This window comes from Chiloscyllium plagiosum, chromosome 32, assembly GCF_004010195.1.
Source record: "Chiloscyllium plagiosum isolate BGI_BamShark_2017 chromosome 32, ASM401019v2, whole genome shotgun sequence".
Classification (NCBI taxonomy): Eukaryota; Metazoa; Chordata; class Chondrichthyes; order Orectolobiformes; family Hemiscylliidae; genus Chiloscyllium; species Chiloscyllium plagiosum.
This window is the reverse complement of record NC_057741.1, coordinates 24748391-24766820: the sequence shown is the minus strand read 5'-3', so window position 1 is coordinate 24766820 and position 18430 is coordinate 24748391. Positions and strand designations below refer to the sequence as shown.

Below are 18430 nucleotides of genomic sequence, written 5' to 3'. Positions count from 1 at the left end.
CTGGCACCTTGGCTGTGACTACTGACATACAAATATCACAGTGAGGGGCCCAGCAATCACTTCCCTAGCTTCCCACAGAGTTCTAGGCTACACCTGATCAACTCCTGGAGATTTATCCACCTTTACGTATTTCAAAACATCCAGCATTCCTCCTCTGTAATATGGACATTTTTCAACATGTCACCATCTATTTCCCTATATTCTATATCTTCCATATCCTTTTCCATAGTAAACACTGATGCAAAATACTCATTTAGTATCTTCCCCCATCTCTTGCAGCTCCACACAAAGACCGCCTTGCTGATCTTTGAGGGACCCTATTCTCTCCCTAGTTATCATTTTGTCCTTAATGTATTTGTAAAAACCGTTTGGATTCTCCTTAACTCTATTTGCCAAAGCTACCTCATGTCCCCCTTTTGCCCTCCTGATTTCCCTCTTAAATATACTTCTACTGCCTTTATACTCTTCTGAGGATTCACTCAATCTATCCTGTCTATACCTTACATATGCTTTCTTCTTTTACTTAACCAAATCCTTACTTCATCTTGTCATCCAGCATTCCCTACACTTATCAGCCTTTTTTTTCCACCCTAACAAGAATATATTGTCTCTGGATTCTCGTTTCTGAAGGCTTCCCATTTTCCAGCTGTCCCTTTACCTGCGAGCATCAGCTTTTGAAAGTTCTTGCCTAATACTGTCAAAATTAGCCTGCCTTCAATTTAGAACTTCAACTTTTAGATCTGGTCTATCCTTTTCTATCCCTATTTTAAAAACTGATAGAAATATGATTGCTGGCTCCAACGTGCTCCCCCACTGACACATCAGTCACCTGCCCAATCTTATTTCTCAAGTGTAGGTCAAGTTTTGCACCTTCTCTCGTAGGTACATCCACATACTGAATCATAAAATTTTCTTGTATGCATTTAACAAATTCCTCTCCATCTAAACCCTTAACACTATGGCAGTCCCAGTCTATGTTTGGAAAGTTAAAATCCCCTACCATGATCACCCTATTATCTACAGATAACTGAAATCTCCTTACAAATTTGTTTCTCAATTTCCTGCAGACTATTCAGGGGTCTGTAATACAACCCCAATAAAGTGATCATCCCTCTCCTATTTCTCAGTTCCATCCAAATAGCTTCCCTGGATATATTCCCAGGAATATCTTCCCTAAGTACATCTGTATCCCTGTCCCATATCAAAAACGCCACTCCCCCTCCTCTCTTTGCTCCCTTTCTATCCTTCCTGTAGCATTTGTACCCTGGAACATTAAGCTGCTAGTCCTGCCCATTCCTGAGCCACATTTCCGAAATTGCTATGATATCCCAGTCCCGTGTTCCTAACCATGCCCTGAGTTCATCTGCCTTCCCAGTTAGGCTTCTTGCATTGAAATAAATGTAATTTAATTCATCAGTCCTACCTTGTTCTCTGCTTTGTCCCTGCCTGCCCTGACTGTTTGATTCGCTTCTTTTCTCAATTGTACCAGTCTGGGATTGATCTCTTTCCTCACTATCCCCCTGGTTTCCACCCCCCCACCCCCCCAAACTTACTAGTTTAAATCTTCTAGAGCATCTCTAGCAAATCTCCCTGCCGGTATATTAATTCCCTTCCAATTCAGGTGCAATCCATCCTTCTTGTACTCCAGAAGAGATTCCAATGAATGCAAAATGTGAATCCTTCTCCCATATACCAGCTCCTCAGCCATGCATTCATCTGCTCTATTCTCCTATTCTTCCCCTCACTAGCTCGTAGCACCAGGAGTTATCCAGATATTACTCCCTTGAGGACTTCCTTTTTAAATTCCTGTCTAACTTCCTATATTCTCCCTTCAGAATCTCATCCTTTTCCCTTCTTGTGTTGTTGGCTCCACTGTGTACAATGACCTCCTGGTCCCTCTCCCCTTTGAGAACATTCTGCACCCTCTCTGAGACATCCTTAATCTTGGTCCCAGGGAGGCAACACACCATTCTGATTCTTCGCTGCTGGCCACAGAAACTGTGCCTCTGACTAGAGAGTGGCCTAACACAAATTGATCGCTTGGAACCCGATGTACCCCCATTACATTAGAGCTGGTTTCGATACCAGAAACTTGGTTGTTTGTGCTACATTCCCCTCAGCATCCATCACCCCCAACCATTTTCCGAAACAGCATACTTGTTTGAAATGGGGATAGCCACAGAAGACTCCTGCATTACCTGCCTACCTCTCTTGCCTTTCCTGGAGTTAACCCATCTGTGTGACTTTATCTGCGACTTTTCTCCATTCCTATAACTGCCATCCATTATACCCCCTAGCTCTTGTAAATTCCTCATTGCCTCTAACTGTTGCTCCAACCGATCTATCCTATCTGATAAGATTTGCATCCAACAGCATTTATTGCAGATGTAATCCTCAGTAACACATAAACTCTCCCTACATTCCCACATCCAACATGAACTTTTTCACGCAGAGGGTGGTGCATCTGTGGAATGAGCTGCCAGAGGAAGTGTTGGAGGCTAGTATAATTGCAGCATTTAGAAGGCATCTGGATGGGTATATGAATTGGATGGATATGGGCTGGGTGCTGGCAGGTGGGACTAGATTGGGTTGGGAGATCTCTGAGAAATTGAGGACTGCAGATGCTGGAGATCAGAGTCAAGAGTGCAGTGCTGGAAAAGCACAGCAGGTCAAGCAGCATCCGAGGAGCAGGAGAATCGACGTTTCGGGCAAAAGCCCTTCATCAGAACTCTGTGTTTGCATATCTGGTGGCATGGACAAATTGGACCGAAGTGTCTGTTTCCATGCTGTATGTCTGTATGATCCTACTAAAGACCATTTTTGCTTCTTGCAATCTGCAGACCCAAAAAATAGATCCTAAGCTCTGGAATTCCTTCTCTGTATTTCTGTCTCAGTAGTGTGCTTTCCATCTTTACGACCCTACTTAAAGTCTCTTGGTCTTTGATTAAGCATTGTAGTTGAAAGTTCATCTCCACATCAATTATGAAAGGTTGCGAATAGTTTCAGATAGCTGTCAGTGACAGACATGAAGTTGGCAAACAAAATCCTGCTTACCCATTACTGATGTCAGAATAAAAGTCTGACAATTTAGCAAAAGCAGAGGAGTCCAGAGAGATGGTGTCTGTTATCACACGTAGGAACTTCCTGTGCCCAAATTGTCTACTACATTTCCTACAGTAATAAAGACTGAGCTTCAAAAACACTTGATTGGCTGTAAAAGAGCTTTTGAGATGTCTGGTGGTTGGGGAAGATGCCCATGTAAATGACAACCTTCAACCAAAATTCGAGATTTATTTTTCTTTATTGACAAATGAACATCGCGTTGACTTCCAGAGATGCAATAAGTGTCGTAGAAACTGACAGCTTTTCAAAAAAACCCCTAAAATTTCAGAACTGTGATTCACAAGATAATTATACAAAAATGATTAAATAGTTCAAGAAATAATTGTTCAGCTTTGTTGGGAAGAGTAGAGAGAAGCTTTGCAGACATTATGCAGGATGTTAAATAGGTTGCTTGAAATGTTGGAGTGATTTGTGAGAGAAATATGCTTGGTAAGCTGAATTACCTTTCTTATACCTGCACAATGTTAAATAAAGCTGCATTTTTGTAGGTTACTGTATTGTTCTGCTGAAAGTGCCTAACAGCTTCTTTGAGTTCTGGTCAAAATTAATACAAGAAGACGTGTACTTCAATGCATAACAAATTTTAGCTTAATCTGCTTATATACAAACTAATGAGCAAATCTACTAGCTTAATCTATGTTACATACAAACTAATAAACTAACTGATTAGCTAAACTACTTTATACCTATACATACAAATGAGTCTCTCTTCCTTTCAGCTCATCAGGGACTGGTGATGAGGTCACTTGAAGCTCTATCTCAAACTCTGTGGCACTAGTCTCTCAAACCCCAGTCTGTTGGCGAAAGTTCAATGAATGGGACAAAGTCTCGATTTATTAATGCTATTCTAAATCTGATGTTATGGGCTATGTCCCAATTTCTTAGTTCTTTCAGTACATTCCCAGGCATTTCGCTATGTGAAAACGAGTTGGAAAAACACACCCAAGCTTCTCTGTTTTCTGCATAAGTCTGTTCCCAGGCTCAACCATAGTTACCTTCCAGTCAAAACAGGCTGTTTTTACACCAGTGCTGGTTTTAGTGTGGTTGTCCATATTGCTTCAATTGTTCATTCTGTCCAATTAACCCTTAACAATCTGATTTTGGAGATTTTTTTAAGGCCAACACTACAGTTACTTCTAATTTTGAAGAATGGTCACAGGACTTAAAACATTAACTGTGTTTTCTGTCTGCATATGCTGCTAGATCTGCTGAGTTTTTCCAGCAATTTCTCTTCTTGTTTGTTTCAGATCTCCAACATTCCCTATTCTTTGTTTTATATAATTGTGATAGATTACTCTTCTATATAAAGTGGGGGGCACGGTGGTACAGTGGTTAGCACTGCTGCCTCACAGCGCCAGAGACCTGGATACAATTCCCACCTCAGGGGACTGACTGTGTGGAGTTTGCACATTCTCCCCGTGTCTGCATGGGTTTCCTCCGGGTGCTCCGGTTTCTTCCCACAGTCCAAAAATGTGCAGGTTAGGTGAATTGGCCATGCTAAATTGCCCGTAGTGTTAGGTGTAGGGGAATGGGTCTGGGTGGGTGCGCTTCAGCGGGTAGGTGTGGACTTGTTGGGCCGAAGGGCCTGTTTCCACACTGTAAGTAATCTAATAAACATACTAACTGAATTAATGAATTTTAAACTTAAGAGTGAACTCTTTTATTTTAAAGTTACGAAGGGAGGTCCAATGGAGCCAAAGCAATGGATAATATTGGAATAGACATCTGTCAAGATCTAATTGAGTAGAAGAGCAAGCTTGAGGGGCTGAGGAGGTTGGTTTTGTTCCAATGTTCCTGTTACATCTACCCCAGTATGAGAGGAACATTGAAAAAATTGACAGTTATATGTTTGTCAATTTTTTTATTGTTGATTCTATCATTTTTACCCATTGGACGTACAAAGAGACCTTTGAGTGCAGGTTTATCGTTCCTTGAAAGTGGAGCCACAGGTAGATAGGATAGTGAAGATGACGTTTGGTATGCTTTCCTTTATTGGTCAGACCACTGAGTAGAGGAGTTGGGAGGTCATGCTGCATTGTACAGGACATTGTTAGGCTACTTTTGAAATACTGTGTGCAATTCTGATCTCCCTCCCACAGGAAGGATGTTGTAAAACTTGAAAGGGTTCAGAAAAGATATTTACAAGAATGTTGCTGGGGTTGGAGGATTTGAGCTATAGGGAGAGGTTGAATAGATTGGGGCTCTTCTCCCTCGAGCGTCGGAGGCTGACTGGTGACCTTTACAGAAGTTTATAAAAGCATGAGGCGTATGGACAGGGTGAATAGTCAAGGTCTTTTCCCTGGGTTGGGCGAGTCCAGAACTAGAGGGTGTAGGTTTAGGGTGAGGGGAAAAATTTAAAAGGGACCTAAGGGGCAATATTTTCACGCAGAGGGTGGTGCATGTATGGAATGAGCTGCCGGAGGAAGAAGTGGAGGCTGGTACAATTACAACATATGAAAGGTATCTGGATGGGTATATGAGTAGGATTTGGAGGAATGTGGACCAAGTGCTGGCAAATGGAACTAGATTAGGTTGGGATATCTGGTCGCCATGGGTGAATGGGACCGAAGGGTCTGTTTCTGTGCTGTACATTTCTATGACTCTACAGGTTATTTGCATTGGTTAAGGCAAGAGTTAAAAAGAAGATCAAATCCTCTCTTACCAATTGCCGAAATGTGGCTGATACTTAAAATTACTGTCAGTCACTTTCTCTTCCTGCCCTTTCCTAACCTTGAGAAGGACTCCCTAATGAGGAACATTGATGGAATCAGGAGCAGAGTTTACATCAGAATTCTGGTGGAACTGAAGAGTCTGGCTTTAGTTTACTTCAGTCAGAGGAAAGATTAATCCCTGTCTTAGTGTAGTTATCTTTAGGATACATTGCTGTGTTACCACTGAGAAATTAATGTGCAATTTTGAGAAAGACTTTATATCTTGCCATTGGAAATAAATTAACCATTCAATCATTGTATGCTGGTAGCAGTCACGCCCAAACAAGAGGTGAAAGTGTGACCACTGGAAGCAATCACAATACTGGTATGAGAGTTAATTGGAGTGGTAACCAGAAGTGAAATATCTGAAATCTACCAAGTGACTTCCTTTGTGTAAGAATTGAGTGATGAGCAGCAAAGTATTTGTGGCATCTGTCAGTAACAAAATTTCAAGCACCAGGGCGAGTGTGTTCCTCATGTTGTTACAATACCATCGGTGACAGAAAAATTGGTCATGGCTGACTCATTTGGTTTAATATACAAAATATAGTAAGTATGAGGAGATAATCTAGATGGCACGAAGTGTCACTGTATATTTTCTATAAGTAAGTTAAAAGATTTGACACTGTGTGACTCCTCCTATGGTGAAGATAGAAGCAAAACAGTTATTTATTTCATCTGCCATTTCCTTATCTATTATTAACTTCTCATCCTCAATCTCTAGAGGACCAACACTTACCTTATGTACTCTTTGCCTTTGCATATTCCTGTAGAAACTCTTGCTGTCTTTTTTTTTTCATTTTTATCTAGCTGCTTTATCATCATGGTTTATCTCTTTAGTCCATCTCTACCATGCTTTGTAATCAGCACAATCATCTGACTTTTCACTCATCTTTATGCAGTTACATGCTTTTGTTTCTTCAATGATTTTCCCAACTTCTACAGTTGGTCAGACCTTCACTTCGACATTTTCTTTATAGTAGGAATATACATTCGGAAACATCCCCTTTGATGTCTGCCACTGCATTTCTGTTCATCTGTTTCGGTTCACTTCAGCCAGTTCAGCTTTTATCCCACATAGTTACTCTAATTTAAATTTAAAATCTTAGTCTTAGATCCAACCTTCTCCCTTTCAAACTGGATATGATATTCAAACTTTGAAGTCTCTGCTATCTCTGAAGTTATTTGTCAAGTCTATTAAACTCTATGGTTCTTTCCAGAACATGCTCATTTAAAGCTTGAAGCTCCATTCATCTGTTTTGATCTGGAGTCAGACCCCAGACTGAAATCCGGCTTGGTAAATCAGGTTTTGTTTTGGTTTTAACACTGAAGTACACATATACAGTGATACAGATGTAGTTTTAACAATGTCTGAAGCTTACTACATAAATGAAATGAAGATTAAATAGTTTGGTTTTATTCTATTTTTCTATAATTCAATTTTAAAGATTTCGAAACACATGGTGAAATATAATCACATTACTCCCCACAGCACTTCTTTACAGTACTCTCACCAGGGAGAATTCCCTCTCTATCACAACTCTGTGGCTTAATTTAACCGTGGCTTCAATCCCCAGTGTCAGTAATCTGAGACCCTCTTGCTTGAGTCTTCATACCACTGAGCTTAGGGCTAGCCGAAGCTGAGAAAATCTTTCAGGGGTTTAACCAAATACTTCTGATCTGGAATTCTAACATTAAACTTCTTGCACTGAAGTAACCTATTCCTTAACAAGTCTTCCTTCTCAAGAGCAACTATTTTACATTTCCAGCTTCAGCCAAGACTTCTGCAAATTGCCAAGCTAAATTATTTTCAATCAATGAGTGCTTTCCCCTTAGTCGAAAGCTCCCAACAATTTATAGAACCTTCTAACTGAAAGCCTAATGTTAACTGTTTACTTTGCTCATAAAATCTCTCCTAATGAAAACAAATTCCAACTTAAACTGCAAGAATTTTCTCTCCGGTTTTTTTAAGGAATCACAATAACTACAAACCTACCTAATCATTTAAACTTCTTCACATCGATACATTCTGGTTTTCAGTTTGCATTCTGGGAACCAGGTCTCCAGTATTAGGTGCCAGGATTAACAAGGGTCCCATTTGAATTTCACCTTCCTTCTTTAATTGGTCATCCTGAGATTGAGACACAGCTGCTCTCTACAGGAAGCCAACATTTCCCATTCTGCTGTCTCTGCAGATCCCATGGTCTCAGCACAGACATGTCTCATTCAATCCCTCTACGAGGATCCACTCATATTCCTGTTTCTGGAAGAAACAAGTTTTGTTGACTGGATCTGGCACAAAAAACAGATGACACCAGTTTAAAATCAAAAAGTAAATAATACTAAAACATAGATAAATCTCATACATTGCATCTCACACCTATCACCACTATGCTTGCTGACCTGCCTTTGGTCTTGGTTAAGTAACATTATGATTTTGATGTTTGGTTTTCATCTCTGTGGTCCACTCCATTCTTAAGATCCTCAAAAGCATCTGAATTCTTCCAGTTCTGTTGTCTTACTTGTATCCTTGATTTTGGTGGCTCCTCAATTGGAGGAATCATGTTCAACTGCCGAGGGGTAAACTCTTCCCAAGAGAAGGAACGTTTTTAATAATGTGTGTGTATAGACAAAATATATAATGTTGAAAATAAGGATGTAAGATGTGAAAAGTCAGTATTTAACAGCTTTCTATGAAATGATGTCCTTGATCCTCTATCATTGATAATTGGTATAGGACAAACATTATGGGTGAATGGCTTAAGATTATATACATTACAATATGCCAAGACTATTTCACACAATGTATGCCCATTAAGACACCAGGAATAATGGCATCTGCTACTGAGGGAAAATTTAACTTTCCACTAAGGGAAGCATTCACAGGTAGCTGCCTTCCAGAAGATTTGCAGTGCTTTTAAGATTAAGAAGCCCCAAATGATTCGGCAACACTCTAAGATGAGAATTTTTAGTCAAATTGTTAGGGCATGTTCTGGATACTTTTTATGTTGATAAGGATCAGAAGATTAGTACATCGCATGAGACTCCATCACTAATTCATGAAACTACCAAACTGCCATTGATTAAAATAACCGGGTGAGAGATTTGTCTGTGTGTTGGTCCACTGTCTTCGTCTAACCCAGCTGGACCAATTTTTTTTGTGGATGAATCTTCAACGACAAATAAGTAATGCATGCTTGAAACATCTTTTGAAGGCTGGCAGTTCCGTAGCATCAACATTAATGGTGGCCACTGAAGTTTCAGCACCATGGAGAGGTCCCTCACAGGAGGGAGGGGCAAGTGCTGTGTGGTCATGGAGCATTAATAGTACTGTTGAGACAGAGGTGGCCACCTGCTGTCAGAGACTTTCTGGGTCTGTGGGTTATCCTAAAAAGCACACAATTCCCCCACCTGCTGGGAAGTCAATAGTGGTCTTGTCACTTTCATTGTCTTTCATTGAATGGGCAAGCCACCAAACATTCCTACGACTATTCCATACTGCCAATGATAAGAATGAGTGACTCTTTGCATTACACACCACTTCCACCTCTCCAACAACCATCTCGTTCACCCTGCCGCCTCCAGCCCAATGACAATGGGCCAGAAAGGTGCAACCCAATTTTAGTTTTGTTCAAAATGAGCTAGAAACAGAAACATCAGATTTTGGGGGTATTTTACCAACTTGATACATAATTGATTTGTTTTATTTCTCCTCTGTGGGTTGAGAGTGGAATGAGGTAGAATATCAAAGTCAATAAACTACTGCACTGTTCCATTTTGCATCACTGTCAGGCTCTCACTAGCTGGGTTGGTAAATCTTTTCACTGTTGCACTGTATAATTACTATTTTATACAGGTTACCAAAAGAATAGTTAATTAATTGTGGAGTGGAAATTTTCTTTACTTGCATCCCCATTCAGCTTCTGCAACATCTCTTCTCCCTTGTATTAGTCTCCAGTACATTTGAATTTTAATTTTGTTGAAGTTGGAGATTCCATAAGGTCAAATAAAATCAAAATACTGCAGATGTTGAAAATGTAAAGCAAACAAGAGATTGATAGAGAAACTGAACTGGTCTGGCACCATCCATGGAGAGAAATAGTCTTAATGCTTCAACTATGGTCTTCAGTTTCTGTGTTTTGATTCTGGAAGATCTCCTGCCTAATTCTTCCTCTTTTTTTTCATTTTTCTTGAAGGAAGCAGCATTTTCTTGAAAAAATGCTGCTTGAGCTTCAATGCATGTGCTGTTCTTCATGTGTGACATAATGCTAGCAATTCAACTATGTCCAATTTTGACTTCAACCATTGTTCACAAACTCTCCCAACAGGCAACAACAACATGACTTCTTTTTACGTAATACAGAAAACATTCTAAGAAACTTTTTAAGAAAGACTTAGAAAAAAGTGATTGGATGGTTTTCCACTCTCATTGACCGCCCAGTGGGTGGTCAAAATGTTCCCACCACTATTCCACACTGCCAATGGGAAGAACATGTCTGACTCTTCACCTGACATGTCTTCTGAAATTTTGCCCACCCTCTCACCTTCAGTCCATCAGCAATAGCCCAGGGAGATTCAGCCCTAAATTTTATAAAATGAATAAAAGTTATAACAACAGGTTGCAGCACAGCCATGGAGAGTAAGACATATGTCTTCTTATTTCTTACAGTTTTTAAAGATTAGGAGAAAGAACTATTTTTAATAACAAAAATTTACCAGGATGGCTACATAATTTCATGCAAGGAATTCCAATGTCTATTGTGATCTGTTTTTCTGGCTATGACTTCCTGCAACCCATCACAGGGCTGAGGACTTGTTTACAAGCAAAGCTGATTGGTTGGTTCTCTGCTAACTGAGCAGGTTAGAACTGCAAACAATTTGCAGAGACGCAGAAAGAAAGAAACAGAAGGGTGTGCCAATGTAGCTTGCACAGGACATTACCACTGGACGTTAACAATGTTCTGCCCATATCAGCAGAACATTGTTTCATATAAAATGTTTCATATAAATCCTTGCCACCAATAGGCCCTCCCTGTTTAGAAAATCCTGATCTCTCTGATCCCACAGCTTGATACAAGATGATACCTGGTCTGCACTTAGTGTTTTACATGAGGGGACAGTATAAAACCCCACAGGAAGTCCTTCTGTATGCTGGCCAAAATAGGTTGGCATTGTTAGTGGAATTTCAGCTTCATGGTATCCTGATCAACTGAGAAAGAAATGTAGTAGCTGCCTGACGCTAATTAAGTGCAAACCTAGTATTGTATTTGATTCTGAATGAAAGCTCTGATCACATGTACGCCATCATTAACACTGTCCATTTCCATCTGAGATTTCCCCCCTCTCAAAAAAAAGTCAAGTTCAATTTACAGCCATTATCAGGTATGTATGAAATCAATGGCAGATCAAAAATTGAAGAAATCATGGGACTCTCTGAATAAGATACTATTAAACAATGTCACGACAATGCACCTAAAGGTTTGGATTTATAGTTCTAAATATGTAAAGAAGCAGACCCTATAGAGCGAGAGATCTTCATGATAGGTTTGAATCGGTGACGAACTTGCAACCACATAACTGCAGCATCACTTACTTCCATCAAAGATGCCTGACTCCACCTCTGCCTCGGTTCATCTGATGCTGAACCCTCTGCCAAGTCTGTGATGCTTCTTGACTTGATTATTTCAACACGCTTCTGGTTGTCCTTCTACCTTCCAACCTCAAGAGAACCCTTCTGCCTGTATTGTAACATGTCACATGCTTTGTTTATTTAACACACTTTTGCTTGTTGATCTATGTTGGCTCCTGTTTGAGCGATTTTGTTTCTTAAAAGAAATTTCCATTCTTGTCTTCAAACTGCCCCATGGCCTTATCCCTATCTACCTATCTTCCTGCTTTCACCACTCCATGTGCAAGATACCTGACCGCCCCAATTCTGGCCTCTTGTGGTTCCCTGATATTAGTTGCTGCACCAAAGGCAGCTGAGGCTGCAATTGCCAAGTCTTAAGTTTTGAAGTTTCCTCCCTAAACCCCTCAGCCTGTCTATGACAGAAACTTACTGGATTCAATCGTACAGGATCCCTGTGAACAGGCACTCTGAATAAGGGAAAAGCAGGGTGAGATTCCCCTCCCACCATCCTCTCTGCTCATGACTTCATGACTTATCAGATCAGTTCACTGTCAAACATCTTTGAGCTTCATTGACCAGCACTACGTGGGCACACGAGATCTCACCTGGGGCAGCAAAGAGATGAGTCAGACCTATTATCCTCTAGACAAGAGTGAGGAAGCTAACTGTGGTTTCTGCTACTGTTTACTATCCAACCACTCTTATCAAAACATGTCCAGCTGTGAATGTTGGGCACGGACAGAAACTGATCTTGGTTGTACTGACATTGTGTGTTAAGGGTTCATGTTCATATCTCGGTTTCAGGTTTTATTTGATATCAGTTCCGTTGGGAGGCTTGATAGCCTGTGTCAAGAGCATTATATTAATGAAAGTTGCTGTTAACCTTTCATTGTTAGTCATGACAATACAAATGTGCAATCTATCCAAACACAACTTTAAGATTTGTAATAAATTTCAGAGTCTAAAAATATATGGTGCAAATGATGAAATTGCATTCTCATTTAATGGCACTAGGAATAAAACTATCAAGTACTGGTTTGGCAGCATCTGGCCAGAGGAACCCAATTCCAAGTCCAGTATGTCCAGAAGTGAAAGCTTTTATGCTCTTTATAAAAATAAACGTGGAGAAGGGGTCAGAGAGAGCACAACTGAAGATGGGAGATATTTTGTGGGAGAGACTAAATGTTAATCGTGCATGGAACAAAGAGAAGTGCGCGGTAATGATGATTGTAGTAATAAGAAAAGAAAGCATTGGGCTGTGTTAGGAGTTAATAGCAAAATAAATAGCTCTAAAGCAAAAGAATGATACGAAATTATAGACTGGCACTTTAGAAAAGGAAAGTTATGGGGAAAAAAATCAAAACTTGAGGACAACCAGAAGTTGTTGGACTCGATGTAACGTGCCCAGTTTAAAGACTGGGTACTGTCCCTCAAGGTTGTGTTGGGCTTCAGTGGAATATTGCAGCAAACCAAGTATTTTTAATGAGGATGAGAATCATGTATTCATAAAACCTCTACAGTGTGGAAGTAGAGCCACACTGCTCATCAAGTCCATACTGACCTTCCAAAGAGCATCCTACCTAGACTTTACCCTATCCCTGTAACCCTGCATTTCACATGGTTTCCCAGCCTGCACATCCCTGGACGCAATGGAACAATTTAACACGGCCAATTGATCTAACCTGCACATCTTTGGACTGTGGGAGGAAACCAGAGCACCCGATGGAAATCCACACAGACACCTAGGGAGAATGTGCAAACTCCACGCAGTCACCCAAGGGTGAAATCTTACCCAGATCCCTGGTGTTGTGAGGCAGCAGTGTTAACCACTGAGTCACCACACTGCCCTGAAACTATAAATTGAAATAGCAAGCGATCTGTATGTTGAGGTCACGCTTGTGTACTGAGCAGAGGAGTTCTGCAAGGTACTCACTCAATCTCCGTTTTGAAGCAAAATTGTGGCAGAATTAGATTGTGACACATGTACTGACATTCCTGACAATTGTTTCATAAAACTGATAGGGCTCAAATACTTTCCAGCAACATAGAAATGTGCTCATTTTATTCTCTTTTATGATGAAGAGGCGTCCTGAAGAATCGCCCTTAACTAAAAACGCTTTTTGCTTTGTCTCTCTTGTCACTGTCACTGTTCCTGCCAGACCTATTGAATACTTCCAGCACACACTCTGCTCTTATTATAAGAAACATTTAGTGCCTTGGGCTTTTGGGGAACTGGCAGGGTTATGGGTGCACCCTGAAGGTGTAATTTCCTGTGTTTATGAAATGATTTTTTAAACAAGCTAGTTAACAGAGTGTGAAACTGAGAACACTGCCTGTGTTAAGTATTGGGTTAACGCCACACGTTGCAGACAGATCACAAAATAGTTAGAATCTGGAGTGGAAATTTAATTAAAATGACTCTGTACAGAAGATGTTTAAGGCTGGTGACAAATTGGTTTCTTTTTAAGCAGTACTGTAGAGGTCTCTAGGATTTGGCAATGCACAAATGTGATTTAAGTGAATGCAGGCAGCAGAATAAAATGATTATGTCCTGCCCCTAGACAATTCTGAGCTTTAGTGCTAATAGGAAGGGCTATTGGTTACAGGTTACATTTGTGCTCTTAGTGAGAACCAATTAAGGTATTGAAATGAAAATATTGTGCAAGAATCATATTGTTTTGAGAGTAATTTTTCTTTGTGGAATATTGGTACTAAAACATCAGATAAACCTTGTGAATACTGTTGATTTATTGAAGACAAGTACACACACTTCGAATTTTTATGAATCATTGCTTGAATGTTTCACCGAAAGATAGTTTATTTTATAAGTAAAAAGAGCAGTATAGTGGAATTGACATTGTATATATTCAGGCTGTTTTTTGAATAGCTTTGTCCTATGGGAACTAGAAAGTGCTTTAGTTATTTTAGCTGATATGCACTTACTTTAGCAGAACACATAACCATGCCAGGCTGATTTATTTTCTCTTCCTTGCAGGTTATAGTTAAAACACGGGCGGAATATCAGCCAAGTCAAAAGAAAGGCAAGTTTCAAGCACCGAAAATTGCTGAATTTACCATCAGCTTCACTGACGGGGTTTCGGAGAGATTCAAGGTAAATGTCTTTGATCAATGAAATTGACCTAGTCTTCAGAGCCACCTTTTGTTACCTTTTCTCCATTTCAGTCCATAGGCATTAAAATTTGATGGAACATTAGATGTAGCGAAATGAGTGAATTTTCAGGAATAACAAAAAAGCGCAGACAAGCTACAGGAAGGGGGTATGTTAATATCTGAGAATTATTCCTATTCAGACTAGTCTTTTAGTTACAAAGGCCCAGCCGTTTGTTGGTTTCTTACAATATTTTTTAATTTGTTCATGGTATTTTAATGACCTGTGCATCTGAGTCCCTAACTCTCTTGGGACCTCCACTGTTTGTGGATTGTCACAGTTCAGAAAGTATTCATTTGTATCCATTTTTGGCCTAAAGTGTATGGCCTTACACTGGCTACATTGAAACCCATTTAGCATTGTTTTGTCCATTCACTCAATCTATTAATATCACTTTGTAGTTTTTATCAAGTTTGTCAATGACTTGCACTTTAGAGAGCCAGCATAGAATATTAATGAGTTAAGAATTTTGATGGTGTTCAATCACTTTATCCTGACATACACATTCTAGCAATTTTCTCACAACAAACATTTGGCGAACTGCTTTATAATTATCTTGTTTCCTTCTCTCACCTTTATTAAATTGCACAGAAAAATGTATATATTTAATCCATGGGAATGATTCCCTAATAGGGAGAAGATTATTGTTAGATCGTCTGCAATACTGGATTGGATACTATCCAGGTCCTAGTTATCTTTAGTTAATGGACAGTAGATTGAGCACTATGGCATGTAATTTTCTGAACATAACTTTCTGCAAGATGTGTCTTTACCTATGAATCACTCCTTACATTTACAGGGTAATAATAATGCATTCTGCAGATAATCAGTGTGGTGAAAGATAGCATGACCTGGTCTGATTAGTATTAATAATTATGTATGAAATGCAATTATGGAGAACCCTGTGTAAATCCTTGTGTGAAAGTGTTCTGCATTCAAACTGCACTTTTCTGTCAGATGTGGATCAGCTTCTCTCAACTTTACAACCTGTACACCATCTGTGAGGACATTTTAGCAGGAAGACATTCACCTTTCTCACTTGTAAAACCCATCAGGTAGGCATTTAACTGCCCTAGATTATTGTTCATGCTAGAAAACTACCTAGATTCCTGCCCTTTCAATCTGGATGGACTGCATCTGGACACATGACTAATCCCTCAGCCCAAATTCCAACAGCCCCCTGAATCATGTAGTACATTCTTGTGGAGAATAAAGTGCTTCTACCAATATTATGATGTAGACTCAAAAGCTGTGTTCTTCCTCTTGACAGCACTGGGGCTGCAGAGGCATTTTAAGTCCACGCTCAGCGGGCACACTTTACTGTTGAGAGCACGTGAAGAGAATCATGAAGCTCAAGTGGCCCTGCAACTTTCCCTGAGGGAAATGGATTTGTCTAATTCATTGGGCACCCTTTATTTCCAAACTTCCCTGAATGCTGATAGTGGCCTCTTTCCTGGAGGCCAGTAGTTGCCTATTGTTAGTGGTATGCTATTCAGTCCTGACAGTTGAAGTCACCTTGGAAAAAAGGCAATGAACAAGTATTGGAAATGTCAGATACACTGTACCTCCTCCCTAGCCCTTCATTCCAGATACAGCCTTCTAACTTGCTATGAACTTGGAGAAAAAGATTCTGCTGTCTGAACAGTGACTTTGCTGTATATCAGAATGACCTAAATACCAAATGAGAATCTCCTGGGATTCAACAGGAATATGCAAGTTAAATATATCCGTGAACTGAAATTTAATTTCTGTGCTGTTTAAGCCTATGTCAATTGGCCTTTGTTTGGTGCAGTATATGGTCTTTAAAATGCTCTGCAAATGATTCGCATTGATGGTCTTATCTTAAAGACTGTTTACTTGGAACTGCAATTACGTTAATGAAGAAGGCAATTAAAAACTTCTTGCATCCTGTGTTTGAAAGGCCTGGTTTTTAGCTGCTCCACTCGAGCAATTTGTTTCCATCTGTTCTCACATCCATTACAAATTTTGTATTGGCAAGAATGTGAAAAATGGAGGCTACTTCTGGTAATAACCGATGTGAACCCAGTATTTGTGTGAAATCAGCATGAAACACCACCTTTCAGATGCCTAGGATTTATGCCACTGTCACACTGGCTCAGCTGGCATGAAAGATGCATCAATTTTCAGGAGTTCCTAAATGATTGTTAAAGTTGAGACTTCAATTTAATATGATTGCTATTACTTGAAAATTCAAGTTTCTTCATCACACTTGGTTTGAGAGAGGCTGGATTTTGTGATTTATAAAATGTTTATACAATTTGTAAAATGCTCAATGCCCAAAATGTTCTGTGGTTGAATTGCACCAATTTCCACAGTAGTTAGAGATGGGTCATCTTGCAGATTCTCCACTAGTGATGCACAGCTTATATAAAGTTGACATTCCTAGTAAGTGAAACTTCGGTTCAATAACATTCTCACCTTTTGTAGAAGAAGGTTAAGAGGTTCAAGTCCCTTTCTGGAGAATTAGATAATCTGCACTAGCCCTTCAGTGCAATGACTACTGTCTGATTTTCCATTAGGAGATGAATTATCCTGTTTGATATTTCTCACTCAATCTCAACCTTAACATCACTAAACTGATCATCTGTCTAATTTCTACATATGGATGTTTGCTATGCATAAGTTGACTTCTGCAATTGCTTACATTTCCCAATCAATGAATTGCAGGCAATGCTTTGGGATGCCCTCAGGAAATGAAAGGTGCATATTTGCTGTTTGCTTTTCTGTTTAAATCGTAGCCCTATTTTATTTGTCTACAGTGAAGTAGAACAATTGCAACAATTATGTCAAGTTTTGTTTAGCAAATGCTTTCTAAATTCGCATTAATTTCTGGTTTTATTGTGTAGTGCACAATTCCATTGAACATGGGTTAATTGATCAGAGAAAAAAAGGCATAAAATCATTGAAATTTAACCATCTTAAAATGTTAGATCTGTTTCTTGGAAATAGTTGAGGTTTATGTATACACACTTTGAAAGACTAGGTGCCTTTCAGAACTGAACAGTATCCTTTTGCGCTCTACACCCAAGTACATTTGAAGTAATTCACTGTTGTAATGCTGTTAAGACTGTCATAACCTGTGCTTGAGTTACTGTCAGAGGCAGATGAATCAGCCACGTTATCTTGCCTGGTCTGTCTGGTCGGGGTGCCATGTAGGAGGAGGGTTTTTTAAAATTCTCCAGTACTTGTTTGCCAGTTTTGCAGCCCTCCTGGGCCTGAGCATGACCTTTAACACTACTTACATTGTGATTATTGAAAATGATATGGTTTCTTTGTTTGAGTTTCGCTCTTTTCTTCGGCCCTTTAGTTCTGGAACACACTGTCTAAAATTCTCTGCCTCCTTTTTTTTTCCCATTTCTAAAATACTTCTTAACAGTATCTCTTTGACTAAGCATTTGTTCATCTGCTCTAATATTTCCTTATTTATCAAATTCTATTTATAACATTTCTATCAAACGCACTGTATAATTACATCATGATGCTATTTTCAAGGTGAGAGGAGAAATGTTTTTTATTTAACACTGTGGTCCCTGTGTGGATTCAACTTCCAGGGGAAGTAGTGGGTGTGAGTACAGTTACAACATTGAAAAAATATTCAGATAAGTACCTGAATAAGAATTGTTTTGAGGGATACGGGCCAAGGGCAGGCATTGGGACTAGTTTATTTTGGGATTATGGTCAGCAGGGACTGATTGGACTGAAGTGTCTGTGTCCGTGCTGTATGATTCCATGATTCTATGATGCCACCACTGCTATGAAGATTCCTGACGCTGGAGA

At 39.7% G+C, this 18430-nt stretch overlaps 1 protein-coding gene across 2 annotated transcripts in view; it reads left to right on the top strand.

The window, feature by feature from the left end:
* Positions 1–18430, top strand: part of LOC122539423 (neuronal vesicle trafficking-associated protein 1-like) — a 59570-nt gene that overhangs the window by 9793 nt on the left and 31347 nt on the right. For both annotated transcript variants that reach the window (XM_043674247.1, XM_043674248.1), the window contains exon 3: positions 14459–14575. In XM_043674247.1, the coding sequence (XP_043530182.1) occupies positions 14459–14575 (117 nt within the window). The remainder of the gene's footprint in view (positions 1–14458; positions 14576–18430) is intronic.